At 43.5% G+C, this 17,996-nt stretch overlaps 1 protein-coding gene across 13 annotated transcripts in view; it reads right to left on the bottom strand.

Moving 5' to 3' along the window:
• The window catches only part of AFDN (afadin, adherens junction formation factor), a 141,038-nt gene that overhangs the window by 35,727 nt on the left and 87,315 nt on the right, over positions 1-17,996 (bottom strand). For all 13 annotated transcript variants that reach the window (XM_066616412.1, XM_066616429.1, XM_066616421.1 and 10 more), the window contains 5 exons: positions 14,273-14,538; positions 12,461-12,604; positions 11,423-11,621; positions 8,371-8,474; positions 7,102-7,188 (listed from right to left, as the gene is read on the bottom strand). In XM_066616412.1, the coding sequence (XP_066472509.1) occupies positions 7,102-7,188; positions 8,371-8,474; positions 11,423-11,621; positions 12,461-12,604; positions 14,273-14,538 (800 nt within the window). The remainder of the gene's footprint in view (positions 1-7,101; positions 7,189-8,370; positions 8,475-11,422; positions 11,622-12,460; positions 12,605-14,272; positions 14,539-17,996) is intronic.

Genomic DNA, 17,996 nt, shown 5'->3' with positions numbered 1-17,996 from the left:
CCTTAAAATTCTTTATAAACTAGAGAACACGAGCTTTTAGTGTTATAGCTACAAACCATAAGTAGTACATATCATACCTCATTTCTGATCATTTAATAAAAATGTAACTACTGTTACTGCATACAGAAGTTCAAAATCAGTCACTGTGCCTCTGATTAAAGTGCATAAAAGAAATAGACTAAATGCACATTTTCCTTATGCTAACCTTTGAAACAAATTCCACTAAGAATATTGTAGCATGCAACTAAGTAAGCTGTTATATGAACAAATAATTGCTGACAATTTAAAAGAAATAAAAAAGTAGTGCAAAAAAAAAATTGCTACAGCAATAAAGCAATTTTTATACAGGAAAATTCCCTGAACAGACTTACCAAGGATTCTGTTCTTCCAACGACAGAAAACCACATTTTAACTCCAGAAACACAACTCTGCTTCTTTCTCAATCCTCAACTATAACCAACACGTCAGTCTGCCAGATTTTCCAAAACACTCAGCAAGACAAATTCTGAACTAGACACACACTGCATAGCATTTATCAACACTAGCTGTAACAAATACAATATTCCAAGTTTTACGTAGTCAGTTATGCTACTCAAGCTTTCATTTAACTTAAGAGCTTTATTAAACTGTAGACGCTGCCTAGAAAAATCAAGGCAGCCTTTTGCCTTTTGCACAAGGTACAGAAAATCCAAATTAAACAGGAAGTAAAGTGCTGGCCCACAGATGAGAATAAGTCATATGCTAACCCCTCCCCTCCCTTCCCCTCCTCTCACCCTGCCCCGCCCCCCCAGTGATATATTTTGAAAGTAAACTGCAGGCACACACTGCTTCCAAATCATCTGGATTTCATAAAATGTAACCACAGCGTGGTTGGGAGTCAGGGAGCATTTAACATCAAAACATCTTTCAGGCTTAGAGCACTATACATTCTGCCCTCAATCTCATAGTAGTACTGCCCCCTGACCCTAAGGCTATCTAACCACTACCAGCAAAAAGCACTACTGGTAAAAGTAAATGCCTCCATTGTAGAAAATTCCTGCAACAGGAATGAAGTGTCAGCCAGGATGCTACTAGAAATCATTACAGCCAAGGGGGCAGTTTTCTATTTGAAATAGCTATTGCCTCTCAGCTATGTATGGTTATCTTCTCAGATACCATCATATCAAGCAGATGACGTTGCTAATGCTAATTAAATAATCATCCAACACACCAAAGTCAGGATCAAGTCCCATGGCTGCATTGCTGACTCTGGTCTACAACTAAATGCCCATGGTAGGGAGGGCACATTAGACCAGTTATAACTTGATTGACTGACAGGCAAGTTAGGAAAAAGAAGTCTAAGCCTTTCCAACAGTGAGACTGCTGATTTATGTTTGCCCTTCCTCAATAGCTGGTACAGTATATATCGAATTGCTTCCCTGGTATAGGAAAAGGGGCATTCCAAATAGAATGGGAATGCCCCACATACAGCTTGAGGTAGTTCTGGCCCTAACTTTCTACAGTGAGGATGTTGGCTGGAGTTGTGCCACCTTACTGAGATCGAGTGGAAGTTTAATCAAATGGCAGGAATCTCCATGCATAGACTCCTTCCCTGTGGTCTTTAGTTAGGGTATGGGCCCTTAGCAGGAAGGAGGTCTTTGGCGCAGGCTCCGAGGACAAATCGCTTGTGACTGGAGCCATGCCATGCTGATGCATCACCCAAGTCTGTCTGACAGGCAGCAGGAAGGTCAGATCACTTTTTAGGTGTGCAGAGCTTATGGCTGCACCGATCAACATTAAAGTTATGCCCAGGAGGGTTTTAGCTCCCCCGTGTCCCTTCACACAGCAGAGAAGGGAGCTGACAGGCCTCCCTGACCACTGTGGAGTGGATTTCAATGAACTCTAACCAGTCATAGCACAACAGGAGCGACAATTAACACCAACATTCTACTGGCACTGGAGCCCTGAGGGAGCTGTTCATGTAGCTGAAACATCTCCTGTTGGTGAGAGTGAGGTGAACTTTTCAGAGCTTCATAAAGCGCACCCACTGTGGTTGTTTCTGTGTTGGTGGTGAAAGTTGGTAGTGAAAGCTGGGTGGCCTTTGTGTAATTTGGTAAAGGTTTACCCATTGTGGTTGTGAGTCATGTTATTAGATGGTTCGGAAATGTCTGTGGGTGAGGGAACTTCTACAGACTATGAGATTCACCCAATAGCAAGAAGGCAGATGATTATAACCACTATGGAGGAAATACTGTTAACTGGTCAATTGCAGGTGGGTGCTGAGAACCCAATTTTAAAAAATCTCTTTGCAAGTCATCTAAACCAGTGACTATCTACATACTGGTACACATGGTACTAAACTTCATAATCCTTAATTGTATGAAATATTGTATATACAGGGGGCCCCTATATCTGCGGATCTCATATCCGCAGTTTTGCTTATACGTGGTTCTGTGAAAGTGGGGGTCCCTGTGCAGCCTCTGGAGGCTCTTCTGAGCCCCGCATAGGCCACGTGTGTCTGTCCATGGCCTCTGCAGGTTTCAGATTGGTCCTTTAGGCTGAAAAAAGCGACTTGATTTTTTTTGTTAAAAAGAACTGACCCTCATAATGCCTTTTAAAAGGCATAAAAACATCACTTCTGGTTCTTCCGTAAAACTGGAAGTCACATTTTTTCGGCCTAAACAGCCGTTCTGAACCCCACAAAGGCTGAAAGTGGATGCACATGGTCTCTGCAGGGCTCAGAAGATCTTCCAGAGGGTGGGGGTGTTCCCGATATATGCGGTTTCAGGTAAACATAGGGGGTTCCACAATGGAACCCCGCCCCCGGATATCGGGGCACACTTGTATACTCATTTGTAAGTCAAACAAATTATGCCTTAAAACCAACCCTGAAAACATGGGCTGACTTATACACAGGTCAATACAGTCAAAAAAGCTTCTAAGTCAGCGATTTTCAAGCTTTTTCATCTCATGGCACACTGACAAGGCATTAAAATTGTCAAGGCACACCATCAGTCTTTTGACAATTGACAAGGCACACCATGCTGCCAGTGGAGGCTCACATCCCCCATTGGCCCTACTAATAAATGACCTTCCCCCAAATTCCTGTAGCACACCTGTGGACCACTCGCGGCACACCAAAGTGCCACAGCGTAGTGGTTGAAAATTACTGTTCTAAGAAGCTGCTTGCTGAGGGATTGGGCTGAGAAGCAAAGTGCTGGGGGGGGGGGTGTAAAAAAAAAGAAGCCATTTTACTTACCAGAGATTGTTCAGAGGGCGTAACAGAAAGCAAATAAAAAATAGCCATTTTAGCTTCTTCTCCAAACATGAAGAGAGGTGAAGGAGCTTACGGAATTTGAAATCTTTATGAGGTCAGCTGCTATGGAAGTACAGTACTGTAGTCCTCACAAAGGCTACAACCCCCATAAGCATCTTCATCTCTCTTCCTAAAGAAAAGAGAGAAGAAACTAAAATGGCTCCTTGTTCTTCTTTTTGGTTTTCTGTTGCTGCCTCACAACAATTACTGGTAAGTTGTTTTCAAACAATTTCATACACCCCTAGGTTTTACCCTCCACTTAATGCATGGATCATAGCAAAATCTATGATTATTTGGCTTAAAAGCTGCCCTCAACTTATCCATGAGATAGACTTATACATGAGTACTTATGGCAGTACTTTATTTTCTCTCTCCTGAACTGGTAACTCAATTCAATTAAGCAAATAAGAGATCATGCATTAGAAGGGGAAGCATTTCTTCTCCACTCTCTTCATAATTTTAGAAGTCTGAAGTCAGCTTTCCATTACTTTAGCCTTTCTTTCTTGTAATCTAGTAGTGTAGATTTTCCTTTTCCAGCTCTATGGTATCCCTTTAGAGATTGGATGTATAGTGCTGTGTGCAGCTGCCCTGAACCAGAGACAACCTGAATGCGGAAGTAGGCATGCATCATTTGCAGGTACAGGAATTGGGGTGCAGATTGAAGGAGGATGGGAGTGGCACCATGCAAAAGGACAAATATTTATTTTGAAAATTGTGGAGAGAACAAGGTAGTTCTTCAAAGTGGTTTTCTTGCCAACAAGAAATTATGCTGGCATTTCTCCAAAACAAGGCATTGTCACTCATGTCAGTGCTTATATGATAGGGTGTTCTCTTGCATCTTGATGGCAGAACACTCAAGTCAATAAATTGCTTCTGACACATACATCAGTGACAGAATTGCTAAATTTATTACGGCAGTTTCTTCATCACAATATAGATTCTATTTTAGAACAGCGCCATCTACTGACTCTTCAAATTCAGCTTCCCATACCATCCTTATTGTTCACAGTGCAATAACACACACCATTTAAGAAGAAATAGAAGCAGGTTCCATTGCAAAACAATACAAGTAATTGCTTCCATGTCTGCAACTTTATATATATTTAGGATTGATCTTTTTATGCGTTTCATGCTATTATACAACCACAATAACTGACTGCTCATTTTTTTTAAACAACACATACTTCAAAGATCTCAGAGACGCTTGCATATAATTCTTAGGTAGTCTTCCATTCAAAAAATTTATAGAAATAGTCCTGTTTATCTGCAGCAGCAGAACTGCACAATATGCAGTTTGACAATTCTCTGAGCAAGAGCTCCACCCCACTCCAACCCATGTGAGATCGAGAACAGGCCATTTAGCCAAGGTCAGAGATGAAGCTAACTGAGGTCTTAGTTGTGGGATTTATGCTGTGTCACCCATGCTATAATCACATAGTTACACAACGGTCCAACCTTGTTATACACGGATTTTTTATACACGGATTTGACTCAACATGAATGGCCACTGAAAATGAGAAGGAATGTGCTGATCCCTGGAGAAGGGGAAAAATGCATCCCTTTAAAATCGCAGTTTAAAAAAACAGCTTTTCTTACTGTTGTAGAGAGACAGTAATGCAAGCGATCATTCCTTTCTTCAACTGAGTCAGGCAAAGGCAAGGAGTCCTTTGCATTTCTAATTACTGACTGCCTCTCTACAACAGTAAGAAAAGCTTTTTTTAAATCACAATTGTAAAGGGACACACTTTAATTTTTTTTTTAAATTGGTTTTATTTAACACATTTTAGAAGTCCCTAAACATAGCAGGGAGTCCCAGAATCAAACCCCTGTGAATGTTGAGACACAACCTTATTAGGAGCAATGGAGGGGCAAGAAACCTGGAAGTGGGTCTTTAAATCTATGTTTCCACTCTTTTTTTATCCACTGATTTTTTTATCCACTAGGGCAGTGGTATTCAAACTGGGGCATCGCAACACCCTAGCCTGAGGGTCCTGGTCTCTTTCCCCTTAAGGGACAGGGGCAGCCAGGGGGCAGGGAGGAGGCAGCGGCGCGATCCCCAGGATTGCACCGCTTAGGGGGGCTGCAGGGGCTTGGGTACACTTGCCCAAGCCTCCTGCAGCCTCCCGGGGGTGCGGGGAGCCCTCCGCGATCTTCAGCAGGGCTCCCCAGGTCAGAGAAAGTGAGAGTGGGGCAATCGTGCCTCACCTCTGCTAAACCGGAAGCGGAGCTTGATCGCTACACTTTCCCTTCTGACAGGGCTGCAGGGACTGGGGTGCAACCTGCAGTCCCTGCAGCAGCCATCCCTGTGTGTGGGGAAACCTGCACGAGTGCCTGCAGGGCTCCCCAGGTCAGGGAAAGTGAGAGTGGAGAGATTGCGCTCCGCTTCGCAATCTCTCCACTCTCACTTTCCCTGACCTGGGGAGCCCTTCAGGAGCTCGCGCAGAGCTCCCCGCACACAGGGATGGCTGCTGCAGGGACTGCAGGGTGCACTCCAGTCCCTGCAGCCCAGAGTGACGCAATCCTGGGGATCACATCATTGCCTTCCCCCTGCCTCTGCTGTCTCCCCCCACCCCCACAAAAACTTACTGCGGGTTTCAAACTCCCTGAGAGTTTGCAAACCGTTGCACTAGGGGTTCTGGAATGGAACCCTAGTGGATAACAAGACATGACCTGTGCTGTTACAGGAAAAGCAGGACCACTATCAGCCACCTTCATGGTCCAGTTTAGAGAGCAGCTCTTGCTGAAGACAGACACCCTTCATTTTGGCTTCTTTTATATTGAATTCAGGTTCCCTCAGCCTGTTCTGATAAAATGCTACAGCACTCCTGAAGTATCTACGATTGTGCTACTAGCTGTCCTCATTTGAGTATACAGGCTTCTCTAATTAGCTTCCTGGAGGGTGATGAATCTTGCAGTTTTAGTCCTGTGTGAACTCAATCTGCACACTCCCATCCCAGAGAGTGCTTGATATCTTTCTGGATGCACCACCACCACTACCATCCCAGCCCCTGCCCAAACACTTCCTCAAAGGAAGAAGCACTGGCACTACAGATTCCACTATGAAAAATAGTTTAGAACTAAGATTATGACTACAAAATAAACACCGTTGATAGCCTAATCCTAAAAAAAAAAAAAAAAAGAGGCCTAAAACAAACACTCTAAACATTTTTTTAAAAGTGTAGATTAAGAGCTTTACAATTCAGGTACAGTGCACCACCTGGTGGCAGGAGATTGGAATTTCACACTCAGTATATGAGTTAACAGCTCAGTATATGAGCTGTTATATACATAAGAAGACAAGCCTTTCTCCTGTCAGTACAAAAATTTTCAAACAAGTCAAAATAATCAGCTATAGTAAGTTAGTCACTAATTATTTTGGACAATATTTCATTTTGTAAAATCATGTTTTAAAAGAAGGGTTTTAACATATTGCATGGTTTTTCATGATTTATTGACTGGAAAAAAAAACATGTTTTCTTCAAAACATTGTTGACTAAAAATGTTATTGTATTAGAGATTTTCTGAATGCCCCTTCAGTAATCTGGTTACCAAGGAAGACAATGCATGCCATGCTCAAAAATTCCAGTAGAGAATGTGGGTGTGTCCCAACAAGCATGTCAAACTTGAGAACTCATTATCCTCATGTGGAAAGGAGGTGTGGCATAAGTTCAATTTATCGTTTTTAAAAAAATGGACACGGAGGATATTTACTTCGCTGATTGAAACAGGTTTCATTTACCTCCTTTTATCTGTAGTAGAAAAATCTAAAACAAGTATACTGTTATTTGTCTAAGACGGTTGCATACCTTTGCAGCCACAATGCTCAGGCCCATTCCGTTTTGTTTCTTTAGCGTCACAGTGATTATCTCTGGCTCCTTCCTCAAGGGCTGAGCCTAGAGAAAAAGAACACAACAACATTTTAAATTTCAGTGTACTGTGAATACTGTAGTAAAGAGTAGGGTGCCCAGTAAAAAAAAATTTGGATATTTTAATACAAATTACAGATATTCCACTCATCTGTTGTTGTAACAAAAATATACAAAGTTACAAAACCCATTTAAAAAATGCTAGCATACTTTAGCTTACAAAGATAAATCTGAAGTTCTGAAAAATGATAATCTCAAAGGAACAACAAAACTATACTACAGGAAATGAATTTTCTCACTTAGCTATTTAACTGTTTTGTTTAACATCACATGACAGAAAATAGAAGATTAGCATTTTAGCCAAGGAAAGGAGAAAAGGGAAAGTAACAGGACAAAAGTAAAAAAATACGGAAGTCTGAGAAGGTGCACTTGGAGGTAAGCCTAAGGACCCAATTCTGAACTCCCTCAGCACCAGCACTGGGTGTTTTCAGTCCAACACCAAGTCTCTCAAGTGTGCCCTAGCAAAATAGCCGGTGCAGACTTAAGAAGCCCCAATGCAGGGCCTTCCCCAGGGGAAGGGGACGAAAGTCCCCTTTTCCTGAGAAGACCTCCAGCGGCCTCAGCGGTGCTGCTGGATACAGCAGAGGTTGTTCTGGCACTGCTGCATCCTGCGGAGCCACAGGCTTCAGAATTGGGCTGAAAGGCACCAAGAGTTTACATTTTTCTTTTAGTAATTTTGACATTTTTGTGTACAAAAGCAACAACATTCAATTCAATGCAGAGTTAAGGTGACCTCTGCTAATTGGGAGAAGAGGCACCTTTAAAAGTGCTGTTTCTCCTGTACATAGCGCAACTGTTCCCATACATTTGAAAATAGCATCGCTCCCAGTGGCCGTTTGCTAGTGCCTCCTTGACTATTTTTTTAAGCAACTGTTAGCCCCTTAGGATAGACAATGCCTTATTCCTTTTCAATGCAAACCACTATTTTTGTTGAAAATCAGCAAATTAATTTATTCTGCTGCAGTATACCACAAAATACATTGAGTAAATCCAGCATACGCTCGATTTTTATGCTTCTAGATTTTTAGCTCTCTACTCATCAACTGGTTTAAGCATCAGATTAGTCTAAAAATCCCAGTTCACTGAATAGTTCAAAGTTACCATATGCCACTAAATTTCCACTTCTCTCCCACAACATCAAGTACTTGCCAGATCTGCATTATCTTGTAATAGATGGCTTTCATAATCTGCACCTTCAAAATAGATTGTCCAGGTTCCTGGTGAACGTGGATGAGGTGTTAACCTGCAAAAACCTAGACGGAGAGGACAACATATATTGCATATATTCAAAGATGTTAACTAGAAATTTTATTTAAAAACACTAACATAACACCTACAGAAAAATACTAAAAAAAAAATGTTATCATTAGATTTCCAGATACTTTTTAGAACCAGCACATTTTCTTGCCTTTTGCTTCACCACCACCACTACACTCTCACTCACTCTCATAACCAAGCAATGTAAGTCAATACAGCTCTTACCCACACACAAGCTCTATTCACGCATCATAAATCCTTTGGTGGTGGTGGGGGAATGGAAACAAGCTATTCCACTGCTACCCCTGCTTCAAGCACATTTCTACAAAGGCAGATGCTGAATTCAGGGAGAGTTTCTGGAACAGAGTTTGGGAACAGGGATAAATTCCCTGTATTCAGCACTGCAGACAAACACTAAGTAGATGGCATGGCTAAAGAGCACAACATTGGAAAGGTGGGGCTGGCCAGTACATTCCCATATGCCTGAGGTATTCAATCTGTGTGTCCCGCCTCCCTAGTGAGGCGTGGTTAGCCTCCAGGGGCGCTGCCAGGCATCTCGGGGAGAAAGGCTGCTCTGCTCCACGTGCTGCCTGCTGACTTGCTGCTTTTCTGCAGCTGTGAAGAGGTGGGTGGGGAAGCGTGAGGCTGGGAGGGCGTGTCAAACATGGTGGGGGGATGGGGAGAGAAGGCTGGCTGGGCAGGCAGCGGTGCCGCATTTCATCATGGAGCTCTCTCCATGTGCAACCTCACTCCAAGGACTACATTTCCCAGTGTGCCCCTCGCCCTGGGCATCCTGGGATTGGTCAAGGCTGGAGGAGAGAAGAGTGCAGAGGTGCTGCAGAGAGAGGTGGCTGGCAGGTGCTCTGCTCAGCTCAGCTGCACATGCTGCCTCCTGAGTTGCTGCTTTTCTGAGGCAGATAATGAGGTGGGTGGGGCAGTGTGAAACATGGTGGGGGGAGGTGGGAGAGAAGGCTGGCTGGGAGGGCAGGCAGAGGTGCCGCATCTCATCATGGAGCTCTCTCCATGTGCAACCTCACCCCAAGGACTACATTTCCCAGGGTGCCCCTTGCCTTGGGCATCCTGGGATTGGTCAAGGCTGCTTGGGAAGGAAGGAACCAGCCTGCTCCTAGTGGGGGAGTGTCCAAATGCCCCAGCCTGCATCCCTCCGTCTTCCCTGGGGGGAACAGGGGTGTCATCTGCATGTTGGGGGTGTGTGTGTGTGTGTGTGTGTGTGTGTGTGTGTGTGTGTGTGTGTGTGTGTGAGCAGCCCCCATCTACTTTGGGGTAAGTTGTAATCTTGGTGTGGCTGCAATCCTTTCCACCCTTTCCTGTGAGTAAGCCCCCATTGACTCAAATGGGGCTTACTTCTGAGTAGACCTACATAGGCGTGGGGTCTGTGTCAGCTTAACCCAGGATCTTCACCTTTCTCTTTTTCCTCCCCCTTTAAAAAAGAAAAAAAGCCACTCTTGATGGCTTTGTCTCCAAAAATTGGTTAAAAATAAAAAATCCCCATTCCTTTTCGGTCATCCCTTTTTCCTCCTGCTTCCTTTCGGGGGGGGGGGGGGGGTACTCTGTTGGCTGCTATTGTAAGACAAAAGGCACAATCCTAGCTAGGTCTACTCAGAAGTAAGTCCTATTGTGTTCAATGGGACTCCCAGGAAAGCGGGGTTAGGATTCCAGCCAAACAGTCTCTGGGTCTCAGTTTGCATCAGTTTGCAATTAGCAGATACACACAAAACAAAGTCTTCCCCTCCTGCAAATTCATTACTTCTCCCCTCCCTTTCCAAAACGCTCCAGCTGTGCTGCTAACAAACTCGGGGCACAATCCTAACCAGGTCTACTCAGAAGTAAGTCCTATTTTGTTCAATGGGGCTTACACTTGGGTAAGTGTGGTTAGGATTGCAGCCTCAGAGTGCTGGCAGCCTTATAATTATAACACCTTCATCCCCATTTTGGGGGTAACTGAGGTGAGGTGTTGTGATGGGGAGCCATGGCTATAAGGATCAGGGGAGGCACGAGCTGGAAAAAAGTTCGAGAACCACTGCCATATGCTCTTGCCACAGATACACTGTATATGGATTTATAATGTTGGACATGTCACTGAATGTAAAAACCCAATGTTTTGCTCAATATCACATGTTAATAGCATGGCAATCATGGTTTACAAGTTAACCAAGTGAAGTTATACTTCGCTCACTTAATTTACTAATCACTCAATAAAACTATTTTCACAGTAATTTTTGTTTCAAGAAACATTGTTTAGAAACAACAACAAATTATATAACTGAAGTAAGTGGTTCAAAGCATAGTCATGTAAGGCACAAACACTTGAGTGAAAGAATAATCTCTTATGTGTGAATTAAGAGAAATATACATGCATAGGCATTTGCATATCACCTTTCAAACAAAAATTGTCTTAAAGACAATGTGTTTTAAAATACATTTACAGTTCCAACATTTAAAATCTCTTTTTCTTCTGTCTTCAACAAAAGATTTATTGTAAATTCCAGGAAAGAAAGTACTATTATGCTATAAAGAAAAATTCTTTTTTTATTAAAGAGGCAGGACACTTCTTGGACCTAGACAGCAAGGTCTAGTAACAAGCACATCCTTGGTCATTGGATGGTATTTTATTAAAATATTCATTCATATTCTCTCGCTAATCAAGATAATCTGGATGTTATTAAAAGGCAATTGTTTGCATCCACAGAAAAGAATAAACAGGCAACTAGAATGACTATCAGCATGAGAAAACAAAACTGGAAAGGCCATTGCTGTACCTGGGATCTACAAATAGAGTTTTTATAAGAATGACAACATCACACTTATAAATGAATGGTAATAAGGAATTTGTAATCACACCTAAGGTAGATAAGACTAATTTTTAGTTTGCTGAAAGAGCTGAAAGAAAATCCTGCTTCAATGCAAGACTAAGTAGACTAACCTCTTTGGCAGAGTGGATCTAAAAATTCTTGTAACCCATTTGGAACGTTTCTGACGACGTCACATGAATATCCATCTTCTGGCAGAAGAAAAGGTAGCTGTAGATCAGGATCCTCTTCTAGCTGTACTTCTCTACCATCACTACGAGCCAGTTCATCAGCAGTATTTTCTGCAACAGCTACAACATTTTCTATTAACTCCTGTAAAGGGAAGAGAATATTGGTACACATAAGAGTCCAGATGAGTCAGGAAATGATGAAGCTAAAGACATACAAGATTAATTAAGGCAGATATACTTTTAGGCATATAAAAATTGACAAAAGCATTTAAGTTTGGTCAACAGAAGCAACTGAGGTTTAATAGCACTCAAGTACCTCAGGTTATCTGGAAATGTCTATGAATAATACACAAGCAATACACAAGAGAAGGTTGGGTAGCCCAATGCTATATATTTGGTGGTGGCACTGGGTGCACTGGCACCAAAATGACTACCACTGTTTCCAGCGGCACCACAGGGGCTGCCGGAGGTCTCCTTGGGAGAAGGGGGAGGGAACCTCCCCCCACCCCAGGCCCTTACTGCTGCCTGGAGCTCTTACCTTGCTCCAAGCAGCGTCTGTTCAGTGCTGGGTCCAGTACTGGTGGTCCCTGCTCTCTGGGTGTTGCAGACATGCCTTATGGCACATTTGCAATACCTAGTGCTGGCACTTGTCTGCATAGGATTGGACTCCTAAACAGCTACTGAAAATATTCATACTTCCATAAAGAAGAAATTTACTTGTATTTGGTACTATTTATGGTGAAGAGTATAAAAAGGGGAGAAAGTGTTATTAGAAGGGTTTTTCTTTTCTTTTTCAACTATTTGGCATCAAGACTTCCAGCCCATTTTCTATGCAAGGAAGAGAGGCTACTCAAACTATGAAAAATAATACCTATTGAGAATCATGTTTCAAATGTTAACACACAGACTTTTTTGGTACAGTAGTTCTACACCAAGGCAGAACTTTGCTTTCAAATATACTAAAAGCAAATGATAACTTACTGTTGGAATAAAGGGCTCATCAGGAGCACAGTGATAATTCTGTAGTAATGCATGCAACTGCAAAGAATTGAGCTTAAAGCAGGTACTGTTAATACTTGGAATGTCTTCAGGTGAATACTTATCCATAGTGAGTAAAGTAGTTGCCTGAAAAAAAGAGTACATTTAACTGTTAGCAAAACATTTTTATTTTGACCTTACAGCCATGACAATTGACACTATAAATCAAATAGGGCTCGAATTGTGAAAATGTGTGATTTTGGGTGACACAGCAAGTCATGAATCATGTGCGTGGGGAACTCTGAAGAAGCCTCAAGTCAGGGACCCTCTGACTAGGGATTCATCCCCATGCATATTGATTCAAGTCTGCCTGTGTCTGGGTAAGCTTGTTTACTGTTTTCATAGTGTGAAAAACCTCGTGGGGCAGTATTTCAACTGGGCAAGCAACAGGGAAGTTCCAGCCAGGAGGCAGGAAACACTTAATGTTTGCAATGAATGGGGGGAGGCGGGACTGGACACTCTTTTCCCATCTATGATAAGAAGAAAGGAATGGATGATCATTGGACAAAGAATTGGCATTCTGATATTTTCATTGGCTGAGGGAGAGCAGGAGGAGGAGCCAAGGGGGTTCTTGCCTTACAATTGGCTTGAGATGCTCAAAGAGGGGGAGGAGGCAGGGATGGGGAGAGGAAATTCATAGTGATCACTCTTTGCACTGTATGGAAAGGAAGGATGAATTCTCACTGAATGACTGGCTACAGTGGAACTACTTCTGAGCAGGGCTGCAAAGGATTGGGTTGTCCTAGTAAGCTTTGCAGCTGCTACGTGTGACCCTCCTCCCTCTTGCTGCTTCAGTCCCCACTCTCTTGCAGTCTTTCCCACTCATCATACCCTTTTAAATATGGGCAGGGACATCAGGGAAGTTAGTAAAGAGATCTCTCTCTCTCTCTCTCTCACACACACACACACACACACACACACACACACAAAAACACACACAGCCCCATTTTTCTGCAGCGGGTTTTTTAAAGAGTGGGAACTGAGCCCTTTAGAGTCACTAAAGGGTGACTCAGCAACTCAACAAGTGCCCCCATTATGACCTGTTTTTGAGTCAAGTCGTGGGGAGTGGAGACTCATGGACTCAACTCAAGCCATGCTGAACTTTTCCATCCCTGCTTTGTAGATCACCTCTCAGCTGCTGAGCTGCGAAGTGACACCTTGGAAGAAGGATGGCCCAAGTGGTAATTGGGCATTCCCATATCTTGAAAATATAATCCAGATTTGCCTATTTTCTGTTCTGTCATATACAGCTAATAAGTTTCTAGGTGAGAAAAACTGCTTATTTTTAATCATCACCTGCTTAACATTGTCCAGTCCTCAGCAGATACCATGAACGCTATTAGGCTTGCTATATGAAATGGGTTTGACACCCCTCACCTAGATCATAAACATCCCTCTTATATGCAGAAGAGGCTTTTTGTGAACAAAACGGTGCCTCTGGATCCTAGCCTTTGTATTTAAACCTGTTGTCACAGACTAACCTAGAACAGACCATTAAAATAAAAGATGGTTTTCACAAATAGCTACACTCTGTATGGCATAAAAGTTGTATGTCTCTGAAGAAAACAGCTTTAAGGCTATTTATTATTCAATTTCTTAGCAACCCCACCCCTACTTTATAGGTACTGTTTTTATAGGATTCCATGCAGGTGACTGAGGATGCCAAACATAATTTCCACAATTACATTATGAGGAAAAACATTCCAGAATCATGAAAGCAAGCATTTATTTTTTCTCTAACTATCAAATACCTACCTGCACTATCCTGCTAAGGTGGCAATCAGCAGCCAGCTCCAAGCCCTGTTTTTCTGCCCAGGCTTCAATGTGTCCTAGCTGCTGCCGGATGATAGCTCCCCAGTAATGTGAACAGAGTCCTGAATCTGGATCAGTAACTAATCTGTTAAAAAGCCACATGTTGATAAAGTGAAACAGCTGGGAAAAAAGCTGTATTGTCAGTGCAGCATTCACTCTACAGCGTCGCAAAAGGGACATGGCTCCAGTCAGCGTATGCAAGACATCATCTAAAAGGAAAAAAGTCATGTTACTTTTACATGTAACAAATTCTAAATTGGACATCAGACTACATTGCTCAATTTTAAATACTTAATTTTAAAATTCATGCTATGCTTCCCAGTGCCTGCTGGAGCAGCAGCACCAAAGCAGCTACTGCTAAATCCAGTGGGCACTGAGAAGCCACCAGGAGTCTTCTGGGGGGAAAGGGATTTTTGTCCCCCTTCCACCAAGGAAAGCCCCAGCCCTAGCAATGGGTCTCCTTGTATCTGCGTCAGCTATTTTGCCAGTGCAGATGTAAGAGCTTCCATGTCGAGCTTCTGACAGGGCTCCGCTGGTTCCACCCCCTCCCACCTTGCCCTCATACTGCCCTCGTTTTACCCCCCTGGAGGCCGCACAGCCGCCTGGTGGTTTCACTTATCCCCGGCGGCAGCGTATCCTCCTTCTGCCAGCGGTGGGCCTGGTGCCTAACTAGTACTGATGCCGGCCCACACCAGTGCTCACAACTTTCCAGGTGCTGTAAACATGTTTTAAGGCAGTTTATTGCACCCAGGGACCCTATATTTACTGCAAGAAGCAATCAGCTGGAACACTAGAGAAGAGAGACTAAGAGAATGCTAACAGGATGCAGGAAGCTGGCTGTCTCCCTCCTCTAGCGTTTCATCTAACTGCTTCTTGTGTTCCTCTTCCAGCATTGTACAACAGGCTGCAAAGAGACATGAGTGCTTAGCGCCACAGTAAAGGAAAGAAAAGGAAGGATGCAGGGGCGGAGAACTGAGGATAAGTGAATCTGCAGGTATGGGATCCACAAAAACATGGGAACACCTGTGGATTAATGGTGTTCCATCATAGCTTTGCACTCTATGAACAAAACCTCCTTCCATTCACCGAGAAAGATGCACTCAGCCAGACTCATAAAAACATAAGAGTCTTGCTGGGCCAAAGCTGAGATTCTTGGTCAAAGCTGTGTGGGACTTTAAAGGTAATCACTAGCACCCGAAACAGCACTGAAACTGGACAAGGAACCAGTTGGAATAGCAGAGGTATGATCAAAGCACACCACCTGGCTCAAACATATAGCTGCTTGTTACACCAATTGAAGTTCACAGATGCTTCTCACGGGCAGTCCAATGTAGACAGTATTATAGCAGTGGTTCTCAAATGCTTCTGAAGTCCCTCTATGTTCCTAAAAGGAGTCTCAGGAAGCCCCATCAGCACATGCACAGAATTCTCAGGGAGACCCAGAGCACTGGGGCAAACTCAGCAGGGATAGAAGGTCGCCACTTACAGTATGCTCGTGGAGCCCCCATGATGGTAAGGGAGGGAAAGGGGAGATAAAAGGAGACTTGGAGATTGCAGAGAAATTAAATGAGTTCTTTGCATCTGTCTTCACGGCTGAAGACATCGGGCAGATACCGCTGCCCGAATGGCCCCTCCTGATCAAGGAATTAAGTCAGATAGAGGTTAAAAGAGAAGATGTTTCAGACCTCATTGATAAATTAAAGATCAATAAGTCACCAGGCCCTGACAGTATCCATCCAAGAGTTATTAAGGAATTGAAGAATGAAGTTGCTGATCTCGACTAAGATATGCAACTTGTCCCTCAAAACGGCCACAGTGCCAGAAGATTGGAGGATAGCAAATGTCACCCCTATCTTTAAAAAGGGAAAGAGAGGGGACCCGGGAAACTATAGGCCGGTCCGCCTAACATCTATACTGGGTATGATGGTGGAATGCCTCATCAAAGATAGGATCTCAAAACACATAGACGAACAGGCCTTGCTGAGGGAGAGTCAGCATGGCTTCTGTAAGGGTAAATCTTGCCTCACGAACCTTTTAGAATTCTTTGAAAAGGTCAACAGGCATGTGGATGCGGGAGAACCTGTAGACATTATATATCTGGACTTTCAGAAGGTGTTCAACACGGTCCCTCACCAAAGGCTACTAAAAAAACTCCACAGTCAGGGAATTAGAGGACAGGTCCTCTCCTGGATTGAGAACTGGTTGAAGGCCAGGAAGCAGAGAGTGGGTGTCAATGGGCAATTTTCACAATGGAGAGAGGTGAAAAGCAGTGTGCCCCAAGGATCTGTCCTGGGACCGGTGCTTTTCAACCTCTTCATAAACGACCTGGAGACAGGGGTGAGCAGTGAGGTGGCAAAGTTTGCAGACGACATCAAACTTTTCCAAGTGGTGAAGACCAGAAGTGATTGTGAGAAGCTTCAGAAGGATCTCTCCAAACTGGCAGAATGGGCAGCAAAATGGCAGATGCGTTTCAATGTAAGTAAGTCATGCACATTGGGGCAAAAAATCAAAACTTCACATATAGGCTAATGGGTTCTGAGCTGTCTGTGACAAATCAGGAGAGAGATCTTGGGGTGGTGGTGGACAGGTCGATGAAAGTGTCGACCCAATGTGCGGCGGCAGTGAAGAAGGTCAATTCTATGCTTGGGATCATTAGAAAAGGTATTGAGAACAAAACAGCTAATAATATAATGCCGTTGTGCAAATGGTAAGGCCACACCTGGAGTATTGTGTCCAGTTCTGGTCACCACATCTCAAAAAGGACATAATGGAAATGGAAAAGGTGCAAAAGCGAGCGATTAAGATGATTACTGGGCTGGGGCACCTTCCTTATGAGGAAAGGCTATGGCATTTGGACCTCTTCAGCCTAGAAAAGAGACGCCTGGGACATGATTGAGACATACAAAATTATGCATGGGAAGGATAAAGTGGATAGAGAGATGCTCTTTACACTCTCACATAACACCAGAACCAGGGGACATCCACTAAAATTGAGTGTTGGGAGGGTTAGAACAGACAAAAGAAAATATTTCTTTACTCAGCGTGTGGTTGGTCTGTGGAACTCCTTGCTGCAGGATGTGGTGACAGCATCTGGCCTAGATGCCTTTAAAAGAGGGTTGGACATGTTTCTGGAGGAAAAATTCATCACGGGTTACAAGCCATGATGTGTATGTGCAACCTCCTGATTTTAGAAATGGGCTATGTCAGATGCAAGGGAGGGCACCAGGATGAGGTCTCTTGTTGTCTGGTGTGCTCCCTAGGGCATTTGGTGGGCCGCTGTGAGATACAGGAAGCTGGACTAGATGGGCCTATGGCCTGATCCAGTGGGGCTGTTCTTATGAGCCCCTGAAGGGGTCCTCAGGGAGCCCCAGGGGTTCTAGGAGCACAATTTGAGAAATGTTGCATTATAGTAATCCAGTCTCAATGTAACAAATGAATTACTACACACACATATTACAGGTTCCTATAATGTATACGCTTTTCCCTGGTATAGAAAAAGGGGCATTCCAAATGGAATGAGAAAGCCCCGCACGCAGCTTGAGTAGGGTCAGCTGGAAAACAGAATCTCCTCGTATCAGCGTTAACTGTTAGCTCCAGTTCTACAGTGAGGACATCAGCTGGGGTTGTGAAGCTTTTCCACCACAGTTTCATCGTAACTGCCGACTCT

This window comes from Tiliqua scincoides, chromosome 1, assembly GCF_035046505.1.
Source record: "Tiliqua scincoides isolate rTilSci1 chromosome 1, rTilSci1.hap2, whole genome shotgun sequence".
Lineage (NCBI taxonomy): Eukaryota > Metazoa > Chordata > Lepidosauria > Squamata > Scincidae > Tiliqua > Tiliqua scincoides.
The sequence above is the reverse complement of the archived record's forward strand: the minus strand, read 5'-3'. Positions and strand labels throughout refer to the sequence as shown.